Source organism: Rhinoderma darwinii, chromosome 7 (assembly GCF_050947455.1).
Source record: "Rhinoderma darwinii isolate aRhiDar2 chromosome 7, aRhiDar2.hap1, whole genome shotgun sequence".
NCBI classification, from domain to species: domain Eukaryota; kingdom Metazoa; phylum Chordata; class Amphibia; order Anura; family Rhinodermatidae; genus Rhinoderma; species Rhinoderma darwinii.
This window is the reverse complement of record NC_134693.1, coordinates 110465096-110492220: the sequence shown is the minus strand read 5'-3', so window position 1 is coordinate 110492220 and position 27125 is coordinate 110465096. Positions and strand designations below refer to the sequence as shown.

General features: G+C 43.1%; 1 protein-coding gene across 1 annotated transcript in view; it reads left to right on the top strand.

Moving 5' to 3' along the window:
• ISY1 (ISY1 spliceosome associated protein) overlaps positions 1-22022 on the top strand; it is a 35746-nt gene extending 13724 nt beyond the window's left edge. The window contains exons 6-11 of the mRNA XM_075832347.1: positions 7529-7641; positions 12788-12905; positions 16261-16383; positions 17380-17492; positions 20315-20401; positions 21811-22022. Of these exons, the coding sequence (XP_075688462.1) occupies positions 7529-7641; positions 12788-12905; positions 16261-16383; positions 17380-17492; positions 20315-20401; positions 21811-21918 (662 nt within the window). The 3' untranslated portion in view covers positions 21919-22022. The remainder of the gene's footprint in view (positions 1-7528; positions 7642-12787; positions 12906-16260; positions 16384-17379; positions 17493-20314; positions 20402-21810) is intronic.
• The last annotated feature ends 5103 nt before the right edge of the window (positions 22023-27125 follow it).

The window sequence follows — 27125 nt, the reverse complement described above, 5'->3', positions numbered from 1 at the left end:
AATTTACATTTTTTTTTTGTCAGAAAATCCTCTTTATACCATTTTTTTTATAACACAAAAGGATTTATCAGTGAAACGCAACTCAATACGTATTGCCCAGATTCTGCAGTTTAGAGAAATATCCCACATGTGGCCCTAGTGCGGTAATGGACTGAAGCACCGGCCTCCGAAGCAAAGTAGCACTTAGTGGATTTTGAAGCCTCTTTTTTATTAGGCACCATGTCCGGTTTGAAGAGGTCTTGTGGTGCCAAAACATTGGGAACCCCCCAAAAGTGACCCCAATTTGGAAACTAGACCCCTTGAGGAATCCATTGTAGATTTCTTGGGGTGCATGCAGCTTTTTGATCAGTTTTTATTCTATTTTTAGGTGGCGTGGTGACTAAAAAACAGCAATTGTACGATTGTTTTTTTTTTTCGTTTTTTTTCCAGCGTTCACTGTGCGCTATAAATGACATATTCACTTTATTCTGCGGGGCGATACGATTATGGCGATACCAGATGTTTATATTTTTTTTTTATGTCTTATGGCGTTTGCACAATAAAATAAGTTTTGTAAAAAATCACTCACTTTTTGTGTTACCTTATTCTAAGAGCCAGAACGTTTTTATTTTTCAATCAATAAAGCCGTGCGAGGACTTTTTGCGTAACGAACTGTAGTTTCGATCAGCACCATTTTTCGGTATATGCAACTTTTTGATCTCTTTTTATTCCATTTTTTGGGAGGTGAAGTGACCAAACAATTGTGATTGTGGTTCGGTTTATTATTATTTTATTTTACGGCGTTCACCGTGCGGGATAAATAATGAAATAATTTTGTAGTTCAGGCCGTTACGGACGCGGCGATACCAATTATGTATAGTTTATTATTAATAAAAATATATAAAAAACAAATAAAGGACTGATAAGGGAAAAAGGGGGATTTTTACTTTTATTACTTTTAAATCTTTTATTTTCTTATTTTTACACATCTTTTTGTAACTTTTTTTTACTTTATTACTTTGTCCCACTAGGGGACATGAGGGCAGGAGGCCCTGATCGCTATTCTAATACATGCGTAGTGCAGTGTATTAGAGCTGTCAGCTACTCACTGACAGCAAGCATAGTGACAACGTCAGGACCCACTAGGCTTCCGTCTATGGCATAGCCGGACGCCATTGTTTGGTGTCCGGTTGCCATAGTCACCATCGCCGGCCGCTATCGCGTAGCAGGCCGGCGATGGCAGCTTAACCCCTAAAAAGCCGCGATCTCTATAGAACGCGGCTTTTAAGGGGTTAATCAGCGGGGACACAGCGATCGGTCCCCGCTGTAGGAGCTGTGACAGCTGCTGAACAAGACAGCAGCGTCACAGCTCCTGTATGTGTCGGGAGGACGGCCGAAACGGCCGTTACTCCCGAGACGTACTATTACGGCATGGAGCGCGAACGATACAGCTGCCATGACGTAATAGTACGTCAAGGAGCGGGAAGGGGTTAAAGAGGGTCAGTCACCAGATTATAAGTGCCCTATCTCCTACATAATCTGATCGGCGCTGTAAGGCCGGATTCACTCGAGCGCGTTCAGTCCGTGATGTACGGTCCGCAGGTCGGCCGCATTTCCCAGACCGAACACAGTGCAGGGAGCCGGGCTCCTAGCTTCATAGTTATCTATGATGCTAGGAGTCCTTGCCTCTCCACGGAACTACTGTCCCGTACTGAAAACATGTTATCAGTACCAGACAGTTTTCCCGCAGAGAGGCATCGACTCCTAGCGTCATAGATGACGGTAAGAGCCCAGCTCCCTACACTGCTCAGTCCGGGAAATACTGCCGACATACGGACCGTATATCACGGACTGAACACGCTCTTGTGAATCCGGCCTAATAGATAACAGTGGTTTTTATTTTGAAAAAAGATTATTTTTGACCAAGTTATAAACAATTTTAGATTTATGCTAATTAGTTTCTTAATAGACAACTGGGCGTTGTGAAGAGGAGTGTATGACGCTGACCAATCGGTGACCAATCCGTGTCCTACACTTCTCATTGTTCCAGCCCATTGTTACAGTGTGATTGTGCAGTGAAAGAAGCTGGGCTGGAACAATGAGAAACGAATTAGCATAAATCTAAAATTGTTTATAACTTGGTCAAAAATGATCGTTTTTCAAAATAAAAACCACTGTTCTCTACATTCCAGCGCCGATCGCATTATGTAGGAGATAGGGCACTTATAATCTGGTGACAGAGTCTCTTTAAAGGCAATGTGTTGCCAGAAAAACATGGTTTTTTTTTTTAAATTATTTAGTGTGTGGGTGATTAAACATTGTTCAAATTTTTTTTATTTTTTTCACGAGTCAGGAAATATTATAAATTAATTCTAATTTATAATACTACCCATTTTTGGTCACTAGATGGAGCTATTCCCAAAATTGCAGCTTTGCAAAATTGGGTAAAAAGCCCTCGCTCTAGTGAGCTCTCCGCATCCCCCCCTCCTTTATCCTGGCTAGTGCCGGGATAAACGAGGGGTTTGAACGGTGTAACCTCCTACACTGTGTGTCGCCATTTTTTGAGCTAACACACAGTGTAGTAGGTTTACATACAGTAGTAAACACACACAAACACGAACATACATTGAAATCTCTTACCTGCTCCTGCCGCCGCGGCTCCCTCCGGCCCGTCCGCTCCGTTTGCTGCCGCTGGTCCAAGTGCACAAATCCGGAAGCCGCGACCGGAAGTAGTAATATTACTGTCCGGCCGCGACTTCCGGTCCACAGGAAAATGGCGCCGGACGGCGCCAATTTCGAATTGGACTGTGTGGGAGCGGCGCATGCGCAGTTCCCACACAGACGCCGTACACTGAAGTCAATGGGACGGGAGCCGTTCGCAGTCCCTATGGGACTGTGGCTGCCGTATTCCATGTCTGTATGTGTCGTTAATCGACACATACAGAAATGGAACAAAAAATGGCAGCCCCCATAGGGAAGAAAAAGTGTAAAAATAAGAAAAAGTAAAACACAAACACACAAATGAATATAAACGTTTTTAATAAAGCACTAACATCTTTAACATATAAAAAAATAATTTGTGATGACACTGTTCCTTTAAGGCTAACTTTTTTTTAAATGTACATTTGATTGCTGTCTATCGTATTCTCTTAAGCGTCCACGCAATGTTGCTGGTAAGGGCTTATTCAGACGAACGTAAAATACACGTGTGCAACGCGCGTGATTTTCACGTGCGTTGCCCGTAGCTATATTAGTCAATGGGGCCGTGCAGACATGGCAGCGTTTTTTGCGCAGCGTTGCTCCGTTGCAAAAAACTCACGACATGTCCGTTGATTCTGCGTTTTCAACGCATCACGCACCCATTGAAGTCAATGGGTGCGTGAAAACCACGCATGTCGCACGGAAGCACTTCCGTGCGAACTGCGTGTTTGCGCAACAGCTGTCAAAAGGATGAATGTAAACAGAAAAGCACCACGTGCTTTTCTGTTTCCGAACATCCAAACGGAGTGTCTTTGCGATTAGCGAAGCCGGACAAGCGAACCGAACTTCACCGGGTTCGGCCGAACTCGGCAAAAAAATTATCGGTACGCGACGTCAGGAGATAGTCACTGTTCATGGTGCAGAAAGAGTTAAACTGTTTCAGCACCATGGACAGTGACTACCGATCCCAATAAACATGAACCTGTAAAAAAAAAAAAGAAGTTCTGACTTACCGATAACTCCCGGCGTCTTCCTCCAGTCTGACCTCCCGGGATGACAATTCAGGCCAAGTGACAGCTCCAGCCAATCACAGGCCAAGCACAGCCTGCAGCGGTCACATGGACTGGCGCGTCATCCAGGGAGGTGGGGCCCGATGTCGAGAGGCGCGTCACCAAGGACGCGTCACCAAGGCAACGGCCGGGAAGTTCTCGGTAAGTACGAACTTTTTCTTTTTTTCACGGCATTCACTGTCGAGGGTGCTGAAAGATTTAGCTCTTTCAGCACCTTGGACAGTGACGGGCGTCGACTAGACTCATCTCTATGATGGCGGCTGCGCGAAAATCACGCAGCCGCGCATCAGACACGGATGACACACGCAGCTGTCAATGGTGTTTGCGCGCGCAAAACGCCGCGTTGTTTGCGCGCGCAAAAACGCAACGCTCGTGTGAATCCGGCCTAAAACGTCTGTTTACCTGCAAAATCGATTGGTCATTAACCCCTAGGCGCACCAGGACGCAACTGTACGTTCCTGCTGCCAGTGTCTTAGCGCACAAGGACGTACAGTTACTGAGTTTTTCCCGGTGCACACTGTCGGCGACAGTGTGCACCGGGAACCGGGAGGTCAGCTGTCGCCGACAGCTGACACTCCACTCTTGCCGACCAGCGGTCCTTTGCAGCTGGTTTCGGCGAATTAACCCCTTAAATTCGGCGATCGGGTGCAATCGTCTAATTTTGGGGGTTTCTAACATATCGGCAGACCCCGGTCCGAAATCGCGGGGTTTGCCGATAGTTAGTATGGCAAACACGGAAGCCAAACAATGGCTTCCGTGTCTGCCATGGACGGAAGCCCATCAGGACCAACCTTCGGCTGGTCCTGATAGGCTTCCTGTCAGAGTGACAGGAAGTCACTGTGTCGTTCCCGATGCACACTGTCGGCGACAGTGTGCATCAGGAACTTGGAGATCAGCTGTCCCCGACAGCTGACACTCCAGTGTTGCCGATCAGCGGCTCATCGCCGCTGATTTAGTCAATTAACCCATTACATGCGGGGCTCGATTGCGATCTCCGCATGTAGGGGGTTTGTAGCACATCAGCAGCCCCCATTCAATTGTGGGGGCTGCTGATGCTTGTGATGGCATCCGTAGGCCAGGCAACGGCCTCCAGGTCTGCCATGTATGGAAGCCTATGAGGATCAGCCTCTGCTGATCGTCGTAGACCAACTGTCAGAGTGACTGTGACGTCACACTGACAGTTGGAATACGTTACACTACCTAGGTAGGGTAATGTATTCTAGCAGCGATCAGAGCTGCAGGTCAAAAAAATAAAGCGTAAAAAGTAAAAAAAAGTGAATAAACAAAAAAAGAAAGTGTAAAAAGTTAATAAAAATGTTTTAGAAAAGTGTAAAAATAAGTTGTTTTTTTTCTATAGTAAGTTATTTGTTATAGGGAAAAAATGAAAACGTTAAAAAAAAAAAGTACACATTTGGTATGACCGTGTTCGTAACGACCCAAACTATGAAACTATAATGTTAATTTTTCCGCACGGTGAACGCCGCAAACAAAATAAACGGAAAACTATGTCAGCATCGCTATTTTTTTGGTCACCACCCCTCCCAAGATATAGAATAAAAAGTGATAAAAAAGTCGCATTTACCCCAAAATAGTACCAATAAAAACTACAACCCTTCCCGCAAAAAAACAAGACCTCCCACAGCTTTTTTGACGAAAAAAAGTTACGGCTCAGAATAGCGTGTCTCAGAAAATAAATTCTTTTATAGAAACGTCATTTTATTGTGCAAACGCTGCAAAACTTTAAAAAAACTATACACGTATGGTATCGCCGTAATCGTACTGACCGGCAGAATAAAGTAAAACGTAATTTATTTTGCACGTTGAACGCTGTAAGAAATAAAGAATTGAAAGTGCCAAAATCTTTGTTTTTTGGTCACCTTAGCTCTAAAAAAGATCCTGTGGGGTCAAAATGCTCACTATACCCCTACAAAAATTCCTTGAGGGGTGTAGTTTCCAAAATAGGGTAACTTTTGGGGGGTTTCCACTGTTTTGGTCCCTCCGGGGCGTTGCAAACCCGACATGGCACTAATAACCAATCCAGCAAAATCTGCTCTCCAAAATCCAAAAGGCGCTCCTTCCCTCCTGAGCCCTGCTGTGGGTCCAAACCACAGTTTACGACCACATATGGGGTATTGCCGTAATCAGGAGAAATTGCTTTACAAATGTTGGGGTGCTTTTTCTCCTTTATTCCTTGTAAAAATGAAAAAATTCTATGTTTCAACAGAAAAATAGGTGATTTTCATCTTCACAGACTAATTCCACTAAATTCTGCAAAAAAAACTGTGGGGTCAAAATGCTAACTATACCCCTAGAAAAATGACTTTTGGTGGGGCTTCGACTGGTTAGGTACCACAAGACCTCCTCAAACCTGACATGGTGCCTAAAATATATTCCTAAAAAAAGGAGGCCCCAAAATCCACTAGCTGCTCCTTTAGTCCATTAGGACACTAGGGCCACGTGGGATATTTCTAAAATCTGCAGAATCTGGGCAATAAATATTGAGTTGCGTTTCTCTGGTAAAACCTTTTTTTTTTTTATTACAAATGAATGGCGGCAAAAAAAATGAAATTTATAAATTTCACCTCTACTTTGCCTTAATTCCTGTGAAACGCCTAAAGGGTTAAAATACTTTCTGAATGTGGTTTTGAATACTTTGAGGGGTGCAGTTTTCAAAACGGGGTGATTTATGGGGACTTTCTAATATATAAGGCCCTCAAAACCACTTCAGAACTGAACTGGTCCCTGAAAAAAATGGCCTATTGACATTTTCTTGAAAATATGAGAAATTGCTGCTAAAGTTCTAAGCCTTGTAACGTCCTAGAAAAATAAAAGTACGTGAAAAAAAATGATTCAAACATAAGGTAGACATATGGGGGATGTTAACTAGTAACTATTTTGTGTGGTATTACTATCTGTTTTACAAGCAAACACATTTAAATTTAGAAAAATTTTAATTTTTGCTAAAATTTGAAGTTTTTCACAAATAAATATTGAATTTATCGACCAAATTTTTTCACTATCATAAAGTACAATATGTCACGAGAAAACAATCTCAGAATCGCTTGGATAGGTAAAAGCATTCCAACGTTATTACCACATAAAGTGACACATGTCAGATTTGCAAAAAATCGGCTGTGCCACAAGGCCAGAACAGGCTGTCTCCTAAAGGGGTTAATGAATACACCCTTTATGGCCGCACGTTTTTACAGGTAAACAGACGTTTTACCCGCAATACTGAGCGCCCATTAGTGAGCAGGCTGCCGGTGCAACTGAGGGCGGAATCATGGTAGAGTCCATGCCACTCCGCGGGGCTTTTCTGTAATTGTCCATGACATTTCTCTGTCAATTGACTTCCGTTGATTTCAGCTGCCATAAAGCGCGCACACTCTGGTAAATATACAAACAAAACAAGAAGCTAGTGTGTGCCTCCAATATGGCCGCCCCGCTGGAAAGTTAAAAAAAAAAAAAAAAAAATCCCACAAAAAAAAGCACTTTATTTTCTACAGGCTTGTATCTAAATAATGAGGCTACAATAAAATATTAGACGTTTTTGTTCTCTGCATGTGACACCCTAGATTCTGCACGACTATGCAGATCCCACTCTGTCACTAAGAAGGAGCCAAAACATTGTATAACACGGACATGGAACGTTATCAAATTGAATGCGAATTATTGCATTTTCTCAATAGAAAGTCTCTAAAAATGACTTCTTCATATTCTAATGAGGCAATGTGTCAAACTGCTGTGAAGATATTAAAAATCTATCCCCTTCTGTTTAGCTGGTCTTGGCGAATTCAGGATCCGTGACTTAAATGATGAAATAAACAAGCTAATCCGAGAAAAAGGTCACTGGGAGGTCCGGATTAAAGAGCTCGGTGGTCCTGATTATGGGGTAAGTACAATTCTTAAACTGACCATACATGTGAAAATTTTCTGCAGAGAACAAAGATAATTGTCTTTTACATATATGTGCGACATTCATTCATACCGTCAGATAAACGTAGTAACCGAAAAAAATTCTCTTTACGGAGATAACCTTTTGTTTGTATGGAAAACTGAAACGTTTTTTGTAAAATTGTATAGTGCAGATGTAATGCTGGCCATACACGTAAGATACCGATCAATCGTTTAAATAAACAATCGCACCAGCTACAAAAAAGACAAAAGTGGCCGGTCAGGGAGTCCGTTTTACAAAAAAAAACTGATTTCTTGGGGCTTTGTGCACAATGACAAATGATTGTCCGAATTTCGCTGACCGTGCCATACAAGTAGTTTCTGCCGACCATGGACGAAATTTTCCAAACTTGCCAATCACAACTTCAGCAAACAGTCTGCCGTCGGCTTTCGCAAATTTTACAGACTATAGTTAAGGCCCTTTTACACGAGCCAATTATCGGGCAAACGAGCGTCCACCGAACGCTCGTTCCAGGGCAACGATCAGCCAATGAATGAGCAAACGCTTGTTCATCGGCTGATTTGTATAGTTTATGCAGCCTAAAATATTATCGTTGTCAGCAGCACATCTCCCTGTACACAGGGAGACGTCCTGCCGACATGATAGAAATGTATGGGGGCGAGCAATCTTAGTAATGAGCGCTCGTCCCCGTACACAGCTTCTTGTGAAAGTAGCAAACGAGCGCCGATCAACGAGTTGTCTCGTTGATCGGTGCTCTTTTACACGGTCCACGTCGGGCCATGTAAACAAGTGGCGATCAACGAGACAGCTCAATGATCGGCGCTCGTTTGCTCCTTTCACAAGATGCTGTGTACGGGGACGAGCGCTCATTACTACGATCACTCGCCCCCATACATTTCTATTACGTCTGCAGCGCGTCTCCCTGTTTACAGGGAGATGTGCTGCCGACAATGATAATATTTTAGGCTGTATAAACTACAATCTGCCGCTGAACGAGCGTTTGCGTTTACACAGGACAATTATCGGGAACGAGCATTTTGTAAACTCTCGTTTGCCGATAATTGGCCAGTGTAAAAAGGCCCTTAGACAAAAATTGCCCATTTTGGAAGACTTTTCTGTTATGCGTATGGCCAGCTTAAAGAGGATCTGTCACTAGTTTAGTAATGCCCTATCTCCTAACTATTCTAATAGGCGCTGTCACCCTGATAATGCCAGTGAAAATTGTGTCCTAAGACGTTTATTATTTAAAAAATTATGAGCATTTTTCTAAATATGTAGATGAACCTTTAATAGACAAGTGGGAGGTAACAGCAGCGATTCTCCTGAGGTGGAGCCTCCTCACAGCCTCTGACACTGACCTATCAGCATGAAGCTGCTTCACACAGTGTGAGAGACTGAGGCTGGAGGGAAGGGGAATCACTTCAAATAGCCATATCTCGGTGAGATTCTAATCTTTCACATGACGCCAGGATCGCAGTTCTTGCTGGAGATATCACCAGTTGAATACACAGTCGGGAATGGAAGCTGTATACTATATGATCACGCTGTGTTGCTGGGCAGGGAAGGGGGAGAAGCTGGATGCTGATTGGACAGCGTCATACAGAAAACATTACACCACCCACCTCCTATTTGGCTATTAGAGACACATCATATTTAGAAAAATGCTCATAGCTTTGCAAATAATTTGCAAATAATTAACGTTTTTTTAAAAATAAATCACACTGTAGTTCTCAGCAGCAAAGCGCCTATTAGATTAGTGAGGAGATGGGGAATTAATAAACTGGATACAAAAATAGAATCCAGCAGCACAGGCTTAAATGAAAGGGGGTGCAAGCCTTAGGGAACTGACCACTGTCCCTCTAGACAAAAAGCAGTAAATCGGCAGCACTCACAAAGGCTTATGGTGAAAAAAGTGGGTGATTTATTGACCCCAAAAGTGCAACGTTTCGGCTCTCGCAACCGGAGTCTTTCTCAAGCCTTATTAATAAACTGGTGACAGTCTCTTTTAGGGATGCACTGTGCATCGAAACTTAGATATTGTGCATCCCTAAACGGTTCAATACCGCTATTTCCTGTATTTCGATACTGAGCTGCGTAGCCGCACAGCTCAGTATAGTAATACATGAATGCATGGGAGCGCGGCTGTGTAATTCAGCCACAGCCCCGCTCCTGAGTCATGATAAGTTCGCGGGGTCAGGATGATGCGATGCGGCCAGCGCTGCACTAATGAGCGGCGGCACTGAAGACGGAACATGGCGGGCGCTCTACAAAACACCCCCATGTTCTCTCTCCAGTGCCTAAACTGCCGCTCATTAGTGCAGCGCCGGCCGCACCTCCTCATGCTGACCGCGCGCGCACTTCCTGTCAGGAGCGGGGCAATGGCTGTATTACACAGCCGCAGCCCCGCTCTAAAACGACGGAGATCAGAGAAACCTCTCATCTCCGCCGTTATTCCCCTGAATGCTGCGATCACAGCTGACTGCAGCATTCAGGAGAAAATGAGAAGGGGGGATGGGATGCCCCTGGATCGCGTCACAGGGAATTCCTGTGACGCGATCGAGGGCCATACCATATATGGGCAGACAGCCCAGGGTCTATTGACGGACCCCAGGGCTGTCTTACCATATTTCATGTTGTTAGGACATACCCAAGTATGTCCTAACAACTGCCTGTGTGCTATCTGTCCACAGGCTAATGTACTGGCACATATCTGATATAGGTCAGTACATTAAAGTTTAAAAATAAAGTAAAAACAAAGTATTGTTAAATTTAAAAAAAAAATACACCTTCACCTTTTTTACAATAAACATTCAAATAAGTCTCAATACATCAAATATTCACACATTCAGTATTGGCGCGGCCGTAATAACCCGCACAACAATTTTTTTGCATCATTTATGATGTGTACGCTGTAAAAAAATGAAATGAACACGGCTTTCATTCACTTATTAATGTGAGGCGCGAGGTGCGATGAATTTACCCTCCATGTTCCTCACATTAATAGTAATTAACCCCATCATGTACCTCGCACATTAACCCTTTATGACTGAGAAACATGATGGGATTAATTACTATTAATGTGAGGCGCATTCAAAATTCATCACACGTCGCGCCTCACATCAGAAAACGCAAGAATTTTTTTTTTTTATTACTGTTGGCAAAGTATCGAAATTGGTATTGAAATCGCAATACTAAACGAAGTATCGGTATCGAAGTCCAAATTCTGGTATCGTGACATCCCTAGTCTCTTTCTACCTGTAATGAAGGGAGGAGATCGTGGAATAAATCTTCAGATTGCTTTGATTGTAAGGGTATGTTCATACGGCTTATTTTCGGGCCATAAACGTCAGAAAAACGTCAGAAAAATCGGGAGCAGAACGCCTCCAAACATCTGCCCATTGATTTCAATGGGAAAATCGGCGTTCTGTTCCAACGGGGCATTTTTTTACACGGCCGTTTTGAAAAAACGGCCACTCAAAAAAAGAAGTGCATGTCACTTCTTGAGCCGTTTTTCATTGACTCTATAGAAAAACAGGTCCAAAAACGGCCGTGAAAAACGTGAGTTCCTAAAAAAAATGCTGAAAATCCGGTGCGGTTTTCCCTTGAAATTCACTCCTATATTTTCAGACGTTTTTTGCTAAGTATGTGAACTTACCCTAACACAACAATTATCTCAGTGTTTAAGCAATTGTATAAGGTTACGTTCACATCTGCGCCACGGTCCTGTTCCGTCTGAGCTTTTCGTCGGAACGGGACGCTGACTGACACAAACGGAAACCAGAGGTTTCCATTTCCATCACCATTGATTTCAATGGTGACGGATCCGGTGCCAATGGTTTCCTGGCCAATGGTGCCAAAGGACCCTGGCGCAGATGTGAACGAAGCCTAAGGAACTTTCTTCAGAGAATTGTATTTATCTGATCTTTTGGCTGCAGAAAACGTGTCTGGGCTGTTATCTAGGACAATACTGTGTAAATACAAATTACTGTCAAGAGCTAAAGGGGGTTTTACACAGGACGATTATCGGGCAGACGAGCATTCATATAACGCTCGTTGTCAATAATTGCCCTGTGTAAACGGGAATGAACAGCAGACGAACGGGCAAACGCTCAATCATTTGCTGGTTGTATCGTTTTTAAAAAAAAAAGTTAAATATTGTTGTCGGCAGCAGGTCTCCCTGTAAACAGGGAGATGCGCTGCCGACGTGATGATAATGGATGGGGACGTGCGATCGGAGTAACGGCCACTCGTCCTCATCCATAGCTCCATGTGACAGGAGAAAACGAGCGCCGATCACTGCACCAGCCGATTATCGGCCGGTGTAAAAGGGCCTTAAGGGTGTGCGCATGCATTTTCTATTATTTTGGGCCTCCTCCAGACAATTATGGCTATTTCAGTCTGTAATACTGTGCACAATGTGGAACTGAATGTTACATTGTGTTGCGGACCGCATTGCTCTATATTGCGTACTGCAAACACTGCAGCTCCTGTGTCCCTGGCCCTCAAGATGAAAGCTCTGAGATTGAATTGAGATGCATATCAAACTTTTCAAAGTCCCGGCGTCCCACCTTACTTACGTTCTCTTGGAGAATACCTTTAAAAAAAACTATTCTATAGACAATTAGGGCCAGTTCACACAGATTTTTTTGACACGGTAACAAACGCGTGCGAAAAACGGCCGAAAATGGCTCCCATTGATTTCAATGGGAAGCGGAGGCGTTTTTTTCCCGCGATCGGAAAAACGGCTCGCGGGAAAAAGGGACATGCTCTATCTTCGGGCGTTTACGCCTCTGACCTCCCATTGACCTCAATGGGAGGCAGAGAAAGCGTATTTTGCTGCGTTTTTTTGCCTGCGGCGCTCAATGACCGTGGGCGTAAATCGGCGTGCACGCAGAGCAAAATCTGTCTCAAAACTCCAAACGGAATTTTGAGGCAGATTTTCTGCCTGCAAAAAAACTCAGTGTGAACCCAGCCTTACTTTGACATTATTTTGCATGGTCTTGGTTTGCTAGTATTTATTACATTGATTGGCATATACATTATGTGTAGAAGTCAGTCAATTTTCATTATCTCTAGATAGTAAAGTATCATGGATATATGTTTTTAACTGGTTTTTTAATAGCGTATAGGGCCCAAGATGCTTGACCATGAAGGCAAGGAAGTGCCAGGAAACAGAGGCTACAAGTACTTTGGAGCGGCCAAAGATCTGCCAGGAGTTCGTGAGCTGTTTGAAAAAGAGCGTAAGTACTTTATCTATTGGAATTGAGAAACAGTCACTAAAATCCAACTTAAAGGGATTTTCCCATCTCGGACATTTATGGCATATCCACAGGATATACCATAAAGCTCAGATGGATGAGGGTCCGACCTCTGGGACCAGCACCTATCTCTAGAACAGGGCCCCTTAAACCCCATTCTAGCTTACTCGGCTCCCGCTGCCTCCCGGCTTTGTACGAGGGGAAAAGGCAACTTTTTTTTTTTTTATTCCACTTTGGGGCTTACCTTACCTTCTGATTTCTCTTATACATTGCAATACTTCTTTATTGCAATGCATTATATGTGTCTGTATAAAACGAATAGGCTTCCATGTATAGCAGACCTGGGGTTCAGGGCGTGGCGATGGGATTAGCTCTCTCTGTTTAACCACTTCTACGGTCAGCAACGAGCGCAGTATCGAAGGGGTTTAACTTCTGGGATCGTTGTTATCTCCAGTCCCGGCCGTTAGAGCGGGGTGTCGGCCGATATCCACATGTGATGACCCCAACTCGCCGCCTAAGGCTGGGTTCCCGTATTTTCCGCAACGGAATTCTGTAAGGAAATTCCGCAGCATTTACAGTAGCCGCAAAGTGAAAGAGATTTAGAAAATCTCATACCCACGCTGCGGAGAAATTTTGCGGAAAGTGCTCTGCGGTAAGACTTTCAATTTATGCTGCGGGTTCTGTGCAAAGATGCTGCATGTTTTGCCCATAGACTTCAATGTGGAGCATAAATTCTGCAACAGATTTTTGTTGCAGTTTTTACGTAGTTTATGCAGCAAAAAAACAAACTGCTGGAAATCCACAGGTACATCTATTATTTTCTATAATCCTTGTGTAACACTAAATCCGCCAGTAAAAACGCAGCGTTTCCACAGCAATATGAGCAGGAAAAACGCACTATTTGGCACTGATGTTTGTATCCGTTTTACCAGCGGTTTTCTTAAAGGGTCTGTTGCAGAAAACCTGCAGCGTATCGTGTGTGGGAACATACCCTAAGCCTGTGGCTCACGTTAACTAAATGCGAGCTGGGAGGGGTTAAAGCGCATGTCCAACAACTTCCAGCACCATTTTACAGTTGACATGTAAAATTCTACTTAAGGCTACATTCACACGAACGTAGCCCAACTCGGACATGAAAAACTGCAGTTTTCCACGTCCGAGGTGGACCCGTGCGGGACGCGTTGTCACGGATCCCCCACAGACTACAGTCTATGGCGGGATGCGTGACACGCAGGAAAATAGGACATGTCGAAACGACAGTTGTGTGAACGGCCCCATTGAAACGCATGGGTCCGCGTGACCGCCGTTGTTTTAACGGCCGGCACACGGAGGAGATTCCCTAAAAGTTGACTAGCTTTGTAAAAACAATCCTTATCTGGTACTGATCCTGAGTTACAAGTATTGCAGTGTATTATTGAAGCATGCATGGCCTAGTCCGCTAGTGGGACTAAAAACAAAAACAAAAAGTACAATAAAATGGTTCGAAAAATACTTTTTCCCCCTTAACAAATTATTATGGAATTTTTGTTTATAAAAAGTACACAATTGCACTGTGACCAGAGGTGGGATCCACGTGGCATGTCCTGTGGGTGTGCCAAATATGTCTAAGATGGGAATACTCTAACATTCCCAGAGCTTTCACTTTATTTTGTATTTCTCCCACTATAAGTTTGGCATAGCATGGCCCTGGTGTCTACATTTATCTGATCACTTTAGTCTTCATGTGCTAGTCCTCTCGATTTGTGACCTTGTTCAAAATTCACTGGCGGGGGTGGAGGCATGGTAACATGGTAACCTGGTGTCCTAGTGCAAATGCTGAACCTGACTTATGAACTGACATCTGTTTTTGTTCTTTTCATGCTTGTTGAGTATAACCAGTCAATCATTTGTATCCAATATTCTTTATAATAAAATCCTTGCTGGTTGCCTGTGTTAAATGCTAAGGCCAGAACTCTTTCTATTTGTATAACCGTCTGATTCATAGAGTTGTAATTAAATAAGTAAAATTCAATTTGCATTTCCTCAATTAAAATCAAGCGGCTCAATATAATTTCCCACTATAACTTACATTGGGAAGTTTATTATTAAAGTCGGGTGAGTCCTCCTGAGAAGATGCTGCATTCACTTACTGCTCAATCACATGAAACGAGATCTAGAGATGTCACGCTTCTTCAGAACATTCCGTTTCTAACTGTCCTTGTCATACAATTCATAGTTTGTTTTTTTTTGTTGTTTTTTTGCTTTATTGTAACCCATTGGAAAAAAGGCATGATATGGTCATAATAGTTGGGGTCCCCTGCTCCGGATTCCGCTCTAAACCATAGAGGAGAGCCACTTCCAAATACCGCCTCTCACTCTGTTGGACCCGGCGCTTCTATGTATTACATGGATGACTATTCATTTGAATGGCCAGCGTGTAACACTACACCTGCCCTGCAGCCGTTTCAGAGACATTTCTTGCCAGGTGCTCTTGAAGTTGCCTGGTTTCTGAAGCTGTACCTGTGGCAATCGGCTGATTTGAAAAGGGGTTATGTACTAGAGCCCACGCTTTTTACACCCAACTAATTGTAAGCAGGCACCCGATCTAGTGCCCTCCAGACCCTCTCATGCATAATACGAGTATGTATGGGGTTATAAGTCTCCCTGACCTGGTACTGTAAAGGATGGCGCCAGACACATGATGTCACACGCCTCTGCTCACCAACCCAATGTAAATAGGCTGTATTGGTATCTAATAAAAGGTGTCAGCACAGTCTTAAAGGGTAACTAAACTTTTCAAAAAACTTTTGACGTGTCAGTAACATGTCAGATGTTTTGTTTGGTGAGGGTCCAAGCACTGAGACCCCCGCTGATTGCTAAAATTAAGGGGCAGAGAGCGTTGTGCACTTCGTTTCTGATCAGTTTTCCTCAGAAAGCTGAACAAGCGGTGTGCGGACTCAGAGACTTTTTATTGAGCTCGTAAACCGCTCGCTTGGGTTTCGAGATGATCAGAAATGGGGCAGCACAGCGCTCACCTGAGCGCTTCTGCCGCTTTGTTTTAGTGATCGGTGGGGGTCGTCCTGGCGCAGTTTAAATAGCAGTACAGGACGTGCAGTCCTGTACTGTATAGAGGCGCTAGTAGACAGCCAATCAGGACGTGCACTGCATTACAGCAGGTGTTTTACCAGTAAAATGCCCATGCTGATTGGCTAGATCTTCCAGCCAATCACACGCGCCTGAGATCTAAACATTTTGTGGCATTGTATGTTGAATGTGGTTTCAAGTTACAGGAAAGAGCATTGTATGCTATAAATATTGTAACCTGACGCCATTGTAACTTTTTTTTTTTTTTTTGTAGCTGCTCCTCCACCTCGGAAAACTCGTGCTGAGCTAATGAAAGAGATTGATGCAGAGTATTATGGGTATAGGGATGAAGATGATGGTGTGTTGGTCCCTCTGGAGCTGGAGGAGGAGAAGAGAGGTAATGCAAGTTTGATCATCCTAGGAATGTCAATTGCTTTTCTACATTCCGGGATCTCCAAAATGTCATTGCTGCCGTTATAATATTATCTTTAAGACTTCAATGTATTTTTATGAACTTAGAGGGTAACTAAACCTTCAGAAAACTTCTGACATGTCATAGTGACGTCAGAAGTTTGGATCGGTGGGGGACCGAGCACTGAGACCCCCATCGATCGCTAAACGAAGCGGCAGAAGCGCACTGGTGAGCGCTCATCTGCTTGGTTTCTGATCTGCTTTTTTCGGAAAGCCGAGCAGTTGGTGTACAGGCTCAATAGAAAGTCTATGAGCCCGTAAACCAATTGCTCGGCTTTCTGAGAAAAGCTGATCAGAAAGGAAGCAGCTCACCTAAGCACTTCCACCCCTTCGTTTTAGAGTTCGGTGGGTGTCTCCGTGCTCGGACCCCCATCTGACGTCACTATGACATGTCAGAAGTTTCTAAAAGTTTAGTTACACTTTATACTGTGAAAGAAAAATTCACTCAAAAATGACCCATATAAAGTGGCCATATATTTTCATTACCTAAACCATGTTAAAATGCTGTGCTCTGGTATTTTCTATGTTGTTCCACCAACTGGTTATTTCTATGACACAAATATTTCCAGACCATGAAATGAGTCCGTGGTATGCAAATTATATCTCCTTACCTAGGTGTCAGTTGGCAACTTCTCCTATGATGGCAAAAACGTAAAAAAGTTAAGAATTCATCATAGGTTAAAGTAAATGAAACAAAATGTTTTACGTCACTTCATGAGCCCGATCATCACCGGGGCCCTTTTAAGTGTCCTGCCCTATTTTACAATTGTGATGATTGGATTACTGATTATGCCAAACCAAATTTGCCCTTGTGATGCCCTGCGGTAATTCTGTAGCTGCTTTCATTTCTTTTCTATGAGACTCCACATTAGAGAGATGTAGGAGTGCCTTTGTGCTCACCTGTGGTGTGACTTTTCTACAGCAATTGCGGAGGCCATAGAGAAATGGAAATTGGAGAAGGAAGCTCGGCTGGCATCTGGGGAGAAGAATGAGGAAGAGGAAGAAGTGAATATCTATGCAGTGACTGCTGATGAGGTACATGCACATTACAGATGTCACAGAAACCTCCTTTTTGGAAATTAAAGGGATTGGACCCATCAGGAAAATTCCCTGTTTTGTTTTGTTTTTAACACAGTTGTGGGCAGCCGCACCTTATGTAGGGGTAGTAGAACACAGTGGACATACAAATAAATCTTCGCTGTGGGTAATAGAGTAGACTACTGTATGGCCTCATGCACACGACCGTAGCCGTGTGCACGGACGTGATTTTCGGGTCGGCCGGCTGCGGACTGTCAGCGGACTGTCAGCCGCAGGCCGCCCGCACATGCACATGGCCGCGGCCATTGTTTTCAATGAGCCCGGACCGCAGAACCGGGCCGTAATAAGACATGCCCGTTCTTTCTGCGGTCCGGGCTCCCGGGCCGTGCACGGACCGCAAAAACTATGGTCGTATGCACGGCCCCATAGAAAAGAATGGGGCCGCAATTCTCCCGTGGATTTTCGGGGGAATTGCGGCCGCAAAAACACGGTCGTGTGCATGAGGCCTTAGTCCCGACTGGAAGCTGCAGTGATGCAGAACTCCTTTATAGAACGCTATATAGGCATTCGTTTAATTGGCCGGAAGGCCTTGTGGTCTTTCCGAATGTTCCAGAATAGAAGAGGAAGGAGGTTAACGTATGCCTCTCATTATTTCATTAAGCTGTTAAGAGCTGGCCAGAAAATCTGAAGCTGATAGTAATAAAGTTATATGCAACACATGACAGGGACATGATGCTTACTTGCTTTTTTTTTTTTTCTTGCGTTTGACTGAAGTGACTGTAACCTTATAGACTTACTTTGCAAAATCACCATACATGAAGCATTATAGAATGAATAGGGTATTTTTCACTGACAGTTCACTTCTATGTGGACGGTTGGCAATCCCAGTCTAAATTTGTTTCCACTTTCTAAAAATACTAAAGGGGTCACCTCATGTATGGTGATTTTTCTAAATGGAAGCCGCCCAGACACTTCTTGATAAGGTATAATGGGGGATGAGTTACCCTCGTTCTGGTGATAGGTGCAGGTCCTAGAGTTGGGACCCGCGTCTATCAGACGTTTATGGCATGTCCTGTGGATATACCATAAATGTTTGTTGGTAATACCCCTTTAATGAAACAAGGTATCCAATGGCAAATCTATACTAAAAGATGTTTTGGCTAGAACTAAATTGGACAGGTTGTGCTTGGGTTGTCATGCAATGTTTGTACACCATTTACTCCAGGATCTAGGGTAGTAGTGGTCAGATAGTGTGGTGGAGGCCAGTGGATCTTCTGTCGGCCACCAGGCTGTTTTCCAGTTCACTTCAACACAGATGTGGAAAAAACGGCACCCCATTGGTCCATGTATCCGTGTTCCTCTCACCAGCTTTTTCTAGTGAATTTATCACTGATGAATCCTATATACAGATTTGTGGGGTTTGACCAGTGCTATTTGTTAGTGTGGGTTTCATACAGAACCTATGATTGATATACGCTCTAGCACAGACTAAATACTGATATACACTCCAGGACAGACCAAATGACTAATATACTGATTTACGCTCCAGCGCAGACTAAATTACTAATATACTGATCTACGCTTTAGCACAGACTAAATGACTGATATACTGATATACACTCCAGCACAGACCAAATGACTGATATACTGATATACACTCCAGCACAGACCAAATGACTGATATACTGATATACACTCCAGCACAGACCAAATGACTGATATACTGATATACACTCCAGCACAGACCAAATGACTGATATACTGATATACACTCCAGCACAGACCAAATGACTGATATACTGATATACACTCCAGCACAGACCAAATGACTGATATACACTCCAGCACAGACCAAATGACTGATATACACTCCAGCACAGACCAAATGACTGATATACACTCCAGCAGAGGGCCGGGGGAAGGAGCATGTATGAAGAACGCGTGGCTGTGGAGCAAGTGCAGTAAATAACGGTGGCTTCTTTCATTATTGTGGGGGCACTGGAACAAATAATTATAGCATTGTGCACCATGCAACACGTGCCTTTCCCTGCTCTCCTGATAGATTTCCGAACTAAATTTCCACAAAAAGTTTATTCTATACTGAAAATGTTTGGCCTGGCAACAGCTTATCAAAATTAGTTTAAGCAAAACCTTTGTCCTTTTCGAAGCATTCTAGCACAGGTAGCCAGGCCCAAGCGGTCATGTGTCTGGAACGTGATTCTGGACGTATCTGACACCGGTAACGGGATTAGGCCAATATGTGACTAGAACTCGTGCCCAGAACAAAGCTTAATATGGCAGATTGACACAATGGTCATGAAAATCCTGCATGTCAATGTTTATTTATTGATTAGAGTCCTAAGACTTATGCAATGTTTAGACGGTTTTATAGTTTATTTGGGGACATGGTTTACACTTTATATTTCTATTTATTCTCTATGGAATATGGATTTCCGTTTACCGCAGCCCACACGACTGAAACTAAACTACCTCGTTTTCTTCCACATTGGTATATTACAGATGGCAGGTATAGATTTACCTGTATACTAGGATGACTATATAGATACATTGTGGCCATCTGGGCAAAGGCAGCTGAAAATGTCAAACCACTTTGAGAATGGCCTCCAAAATCTTCTCATTTCCAAAGGGGAAGGACCAGAAAGACTCTCATAAAGGACTTTATTGCAAAGTCTCAAAATGTTCCCTAGGACTTTGTATAAAGCGATAGAATACAGCTATGTGCAGGGGACGACTTCATGCCGCTTGTGTCATATTCTTTTTACTTTTAACTGACAATTCTTATATTGATTGTATTTCAGTCTGGAGACGACAGTGACCATGAGAATGAAAGAGAGGAGGGACAGCAAAAATTTATTGCACACGTACCAGTACCATCTCAAAAAGAGGTAATGTGGAGTTAAACAGGAGAAGCAAAGATATCTTGTTAGGAAAATGAATGAAGATTTAGTGTTTATATATACCGTTTTTTTGTTTTTGTTTTTTTGTGTTTTTTTTTTATAAGTTAAGGCCCTGTACACAGGGCAATGCTCAGGGACGAGCGTTCATATGAACGCTCGTACGCCCTATAATTGGACCGTGTAAAACAGGGCAACAAGCAGCCGATGAACAAGCAAATGTTTGTTCATCAGCAGATCGTGTGGTGTATGCTGCGCAAAATATAATCGTTGTCGGCAGCACTCCTTGTGTAAAGCGGGAGATGTGCCGCCGACATGATGGAAATGCACGGGGATGAGCGATTGTAGTAACGAGCACTCGTGCCCATATTTAGCTCCTTGTGAAAGGACAAATGAGCGCCGATCAAGGAGCTGTCTCGTTGATCGTCGCTCGTTTACACGGCCCATGTTGGGCCATTTTAAGAAAGCCCTTAGACATTAGAGAGAGCGGATTGTTTAGCAGGCAGCTATCAACCCTAACTTCTTGATTCACTTATCATTTCATTAGACTGTGGCAGGTCTGCTGCCGTTTATCGCAGGGGGGGGGGAAACAAATTACCTTTTGGATTCTTGTTTCCCTGGATGGATGATGTTTGGGGATCAACTTCAAGACCTCATAGGGAATAGGATTGTCTACAGATCTTTCACCTCAAATCTGCCAACCGATTTAATCTGGGCCATACATATTTCAGCGGCCATGCAATAAATTATCTTAAAAATTGCTACTGACACCTAACTTTTTGAGTTTTGTTCTACTTATGTCTATGAACGCTCAGGCGCCAATCGGAGTGTATTGTACACGTCTGGTCTGTCATTGGCTTTGGATTACTGGCAGTAACTGGATCTGCAGGCATTGCCTAAAGTCAGAAAAAAATGTAAAGATTTGCTTTCAATATAATCTGGATGTTAAATAGAATTTCATATTGAAAATCTTTCCCAATGTGGCAAATATTTTTAATGTGCATCGGATTGTCAATATTGTTTTTAAACTTTTTGGGCTACCCTAACCGGTATTATAGTAGCTTTAGAGAGTCAGTCATGTGGAGTGATCACAGCCGGCTGTTGCATACGATTGTCCCTCCTGTGACAATACAGGAGGGATAACCCCAAAAATGTATGCGACCGCCCCCTTCGTCTGAGTAAAGGTTGCAGGAATCCATGCGCGTGCTGCAGAAACACAATGTTCAGATGGATGAAATGGATCTTTCACTCGCAGAAATTGCGACAAATTTGCTGCGTGTGAATCCACCTTAGTTGTGTTGTCTCTCTACGCACACTTTCTGCTATAGCTGTGTGGGCAAAACTGCCCATATAAAAAATGTTGTGTTTCAGAAAGTAACGCCTTATTTTTATCTTTACAGATTGAGGAAGCCCTGATACGACGAAAGAAAATGGAACTTCTTCAGAAATATGCCAGCGAGGCTCTCATGGCTCAAAGTGAAGACGCTAAACGGCTTTTGGGCATATAAAATTGTAAATACATGCAGCACCCCGCAGATCCTTGTAAATTCTCCTATTTTGTTACATTTTGTACAGAAAATGAAAAATATAGACTGATTTTGTACAAAAATAATTTCTTCATATGGGTGATTATTATGGTCAAGCTTCACTTGAATGGGACTGAGCTGCAATATCGGGCACAGCCGCACATATGGGCAAGTCGCAGTACATGTGTAAGCAATGAAGGGAACGTGGATATGGCCTTTATTGTGCCGATTGGCGGAGAATAGGCCGCCAGTGTTTTTCAACATGGAGGATTCCTTTAACCTGTTGCTGATGCATGACATTTATGCTCGTCGTGAGCGGCTGGACGTTGGCGTATAATCACTAGCGTAGACATCATGCTGGTCGCATGGGTACAACATGTGTGCCAGCGCAATCAAGTGCGGGGCAACAGCTATAATACACAGTCGCAGCCCTGTTCTAACGGCAGAGATTAGAGAAACCCCTCATCTGCGCCGTTAACCCTTTGAATGCTGTGATCAAAGCTGATCGCACCATTCAAAGGAAAATGAGGAGGGGGGCCCCACTTTGATCACGTCACAGAATCCGCTCGTGGGACATACCTTGTATGGCCAGATAGCCCATGGTCCATTGAGGGACCCCAGGGCTGTCTGACCATATTTTTTTGTTGTTAGAATATACTTCGGTATGTCCTTATAACTGCCTGTGTACTGTCAGTATGTGCAAGTACATCATAGTTAAAAAATCTAAATGAAAGATCCCCCTATGGGACTAAAAAAAAAAGGCGAATTCATAAAAAAGGCCATGTTAAATTAAAAAAAAGTGTCTCAAAACATAAAATAATATACATGTGTTTGGTATCGACTGTAGCAAGGTGCACGACAGATATATTTATCGGAACTGCTTTTTTCTGCATTTTTGCCCAAATAATATATATACATTAAACGATAATATTAATATACCAAAAAATGGCGCCTACATAAAGTACAACACGTCTCGCAAAAAGCAGTCCCATATAGTAACATTGAAGAAAAAAATGTAAAAAAAGTTATGAGCGCAGCGATGCAAAGAGGAAAATATCAAAAAATTGTTCTGTCCTTTAAGGTCAAAATTGGCCGTTTGAGAAACTTCTGACGTGTCATAGTGACATGTCAGAAGTTTGGATTGGTGGGGGTCCGAGCACTGAGACCCCCACCAATCGCTAGAACAAAGCAGCTGAAACGCTCGTGTGAGCGCTCGGCCGCTTCGTGTCTGTTCAGCTTTTTCCAGAAATAAATGTATCCGTGTCAGGACTCCATAGAAAGTCTATGAGCCCGTACTCCAATACATCGGATTTCCGGGAAAAGCTGAACAGACACGAAGCAGCTGAGCGCTCACACGAGCACTTTAGCTGCTTCATTCTAGCGATTGGTGGGGGTCTCAGTGCTTGGATCCCCACCAATCCAAACTTCTGACATGTCACTATGACATGTCAAAGTGTATCTAAACGTTTGACAAACTTCTAAGGGGTTAAGCTGCTATATGCATTCGTGTTTTTGTTTTTACAGCTACAATAGTCTTTTTCTTTAGAATCGACCAATAATCGAATGCGTATGGGCGCAGTAAAACCCCCACCAAACATTTATTATGAGGGCGGGGGTGAAGATTTAAGATAAATGGTGCCAGATGTTCAACAATCCTCCCTCCATAGAAATACTATGAACATCTGGTATAGTGTCTAATACAGTGGTTCCCAACCGTGGTGCCGCGGTACCGAGAACCGTCCAGGGGTGCCGTGACACTCCGCTCATCCACTGCAAAATAAAAAATAACAATACTTTTGCTTGTAGCAGACATGATGCACGCACGTCTGCTACAAGCACCGAATACAACATCCCATTAGAAGAGCCTGACTGAGAGGAGCCGTTAACACTGCGGACCTGGGCAGGGTAAGTATTTATCCTTCCTCAGGAATAAGCACACTTTCTGTCTATGATGGTCACTTTACTGGGAGGGGGGGGGGGCTGAGACAAATGGTCTCTTTACTGAAAGGGGCTGATGGTCTGTATGCTGGAGGGGCTGATGGTCACTTTACTGGGGGGGGGGGCTGAGGCTGATGGTCGCTTTACTGGGGGCTAATGGTCATCTTACCGTGAGTGGGGGGCTGATGGTCATCTTACCGTGAGTGGGGGGCTGATGGTCATCTTACCGTGAGTGGGGGGCTGATGGTCATTTTACCGTGTCGGCAGCACATACAATATTCCTGATTACAGCAGAAACTGAAGAATTCGATCCAGCGCTATTTCTTAAAAGGCAGTGATATTCCAACTTTATTTCAGACCGAAGTAAAATCCATTTGCAGTAAGAGGGGTTGCCTCAGCAATTAGATCGTGTAAAAGGACCTTTAGCCAAAAGATGTGATTGAAAATATGTTGGATCACACAAAAAACGTCAGTATGTAAACACACCCTGTGGTCTTGACCGACCATCTACTGAGGACAAGGGCTGCTGTTGGGAAATGTTTCCTGTCCAACTCTTGTTTCCCTCCGAATTAGGTGTCTGAATTAGGTCCCAATTAGGTGTCTGTCAGCTGCTTATTCCTTCTATGTTAAAATAAGGCTTCGTTCACATCTTCGCCAGTGTCCCGTTCCGCTGGAGCTTTCCGTCGGAACGGGACCCTGACTGACACAAACGGAAACCAAATGGTGACAGATCCAGTGCTAATGATTTCCGTTTGTCTCAGTTGTGCAAGAGTTCCGTCGTTTTGCCCGAATCAATAGCGTAGTTGACTGTATGTGATTCTGGCCTTAAAGAGACTCTGTCACCACATTATAAGAGCCCTGTCTCCTACATAAGGAGATCGGCGCTATAATGTAGGTGACAGCAGTACTTTTTATTTAGGAAAACAATCTATTTTTACCACGTTAGGAGCCTAACAAAGACCCCCAGGTCTGTCTTCAGCATCTGCCTGTTAGGCATGGCCTAAAAGATTGCCTGTCCGTTTTACACTGACAGGCAATAATGCTTTGGTATACTAAGTATACCAAAGCATTATATATGCGATCTGCAGATCGCATAGTGAAGTCCCCTGGTGGGACAAAAATAAAATGTAAATCAGTTAAATAAAGTTTGTGGAAAAAATAAAAAATAAATGACAGTCAAAATCAAATAAAACTACTTTATTTGCCCAAAAAGTGGTTTTATTTAGTAAAAGTGTCAAAACAAATAACACATACACATATATGGTATCCCTCCGATCGTAACAACTTGACCAATAAAATGAACACATTAATTAAACCGCCGGATGAACGGCATCCAAAAAAACCGCAAAAAACTACGGTAAAATTCTCTCTTCTCGCATTCCCCCCATAAAAAATATAATAAAAGTTAATCTATAAGTCTTATGTACATCAAAATAGTACTAATGAAAACTACACATTGGCCCGCAAAAATCAAGCCCACATACGACCACATCGACGGAAAAATAAAAAAATTACGGCTCTTGGAATGCGGCGATGCAAAAACAAGTAATTTTTTTCTAAAAGGCTTTTTATTGTGCAAACGTAGGAAAACATATAAAACCTTTACATATTTGGTATCCCCGTAATCGTGCCGACCCATAGAATAAAGTTAACATGTTATTTACGCTGCATAGTAAACGGCGTAAATTTATAACGTGAAAATTAATGCTGGAATAGCTGCTTATTTTCAATTCTCCTAAAATAAAGTTAATAAAAGTTAATCAATATATTATATGCATCCAAAAATGGTACAATTACAAAATACAACTCGTCCCGCAAAAAACAAGCCCTTATACGGCGATGTCGACGGAATAAAAAAAAAGTTACAACTCTTGGAATGCGACCGTGAAAAAACAAAAAATAATCCTTGGTCATTAACGTGCAAAATGGCCCGGTCATTAAGGGGTTAAAGAGGAAATTGTGGCTGATAAACATATATGCTATACCCAATGGCCACGTCTACCTTATGGGCTTTGACAAGTGGTTTTATTGTAAAATTATAATAGACAAGATAGATAAATACTTTATTTATCCCCAAGGGGAAATTGGTTTACAGTTGTAACTCCCATAATCATAGACCTGCTAAGCAGCCGTGGATACAATATGAGTCTAAAGGGGGTTTTACACTAGGCAATTATCTGGCAGACAAGCATTCATAGAACGCTCGTTGCCGATAATTGTCCTGTGTAAACAGGGCAGCGATCAGCAGATCGTACCGTTTCAAAATACTGAAATCTATCGTTGTTTGCAGCACATCTCCGGCTCTCCTTGATCGGCCCTCGTTGCACCTGCCAAAATTGGCCAGTGTAATAGGGCCTTAAAGAGGCTCTGTCACCACATCATAAGTGGCTTATATTGTACATGATGTGATCAGCGCTGTAATGTAGATTACAGCAGTTTTTTTATTTAGAAAAACGATCATTTTTGACGGAGTTATGACCTAATTTAGCTTTATGCTAATTAGTGTCTTAATGAACAACTGGGCGTGGTTTACTTTTTGGCCAAGTGGGCGTTGTACAGAGGAGTGTATGATGCTGACCAATCAGCGTCCTACACTTCTCCCCATTCATTTGCACAGCACATAGCGATATAGCTATATCACAATGTGCAGCCACATACACACACTATAACGTTACTGCAGTGTCCTGACAATGAATATGCATTACCTCCAGCCAGGACGTGATGTGTATTCAGAATCCTGACACTTCTGTAGCGTCTCTGTGATATTTACAGCAAGACAAGCGTAATCTCGTTTGAAGTGACAGGCTACATCGTAATCTCGCGAGATTACGCTTGCCTTGCTGTAAATGTCACAGAGACGCTACAGAAGTGTCAGGATTCTGAATACACATCACGTCCTGGCTGGAGGTAATGTATATTCATTGTCAGGAAGGACACTGCAGTAACGTTATAGTGTGTTTATGTGGCTGCACATAACGATATAGCTATATCGCTATGTGCTGTGTAAATGAATAGGAGAGGTGTATGACGCTGATTGGTCACTGATTGGTCAGCGTCATGCACTTCTCTCCACAACGCCCACTTGGCCAAAAAGTAAAACACGCCCAGTTGTCCATTAAGAAAACCATTAGCATAAAGCTAATATAGGTCATAACTGTCAAAAATGATCGTTTTTCTAAATAAAAAACACTGCTGTAATCTACATTACAGGGCCGATCACATCATGTACAAGATAGAGCACTTGTAATGTG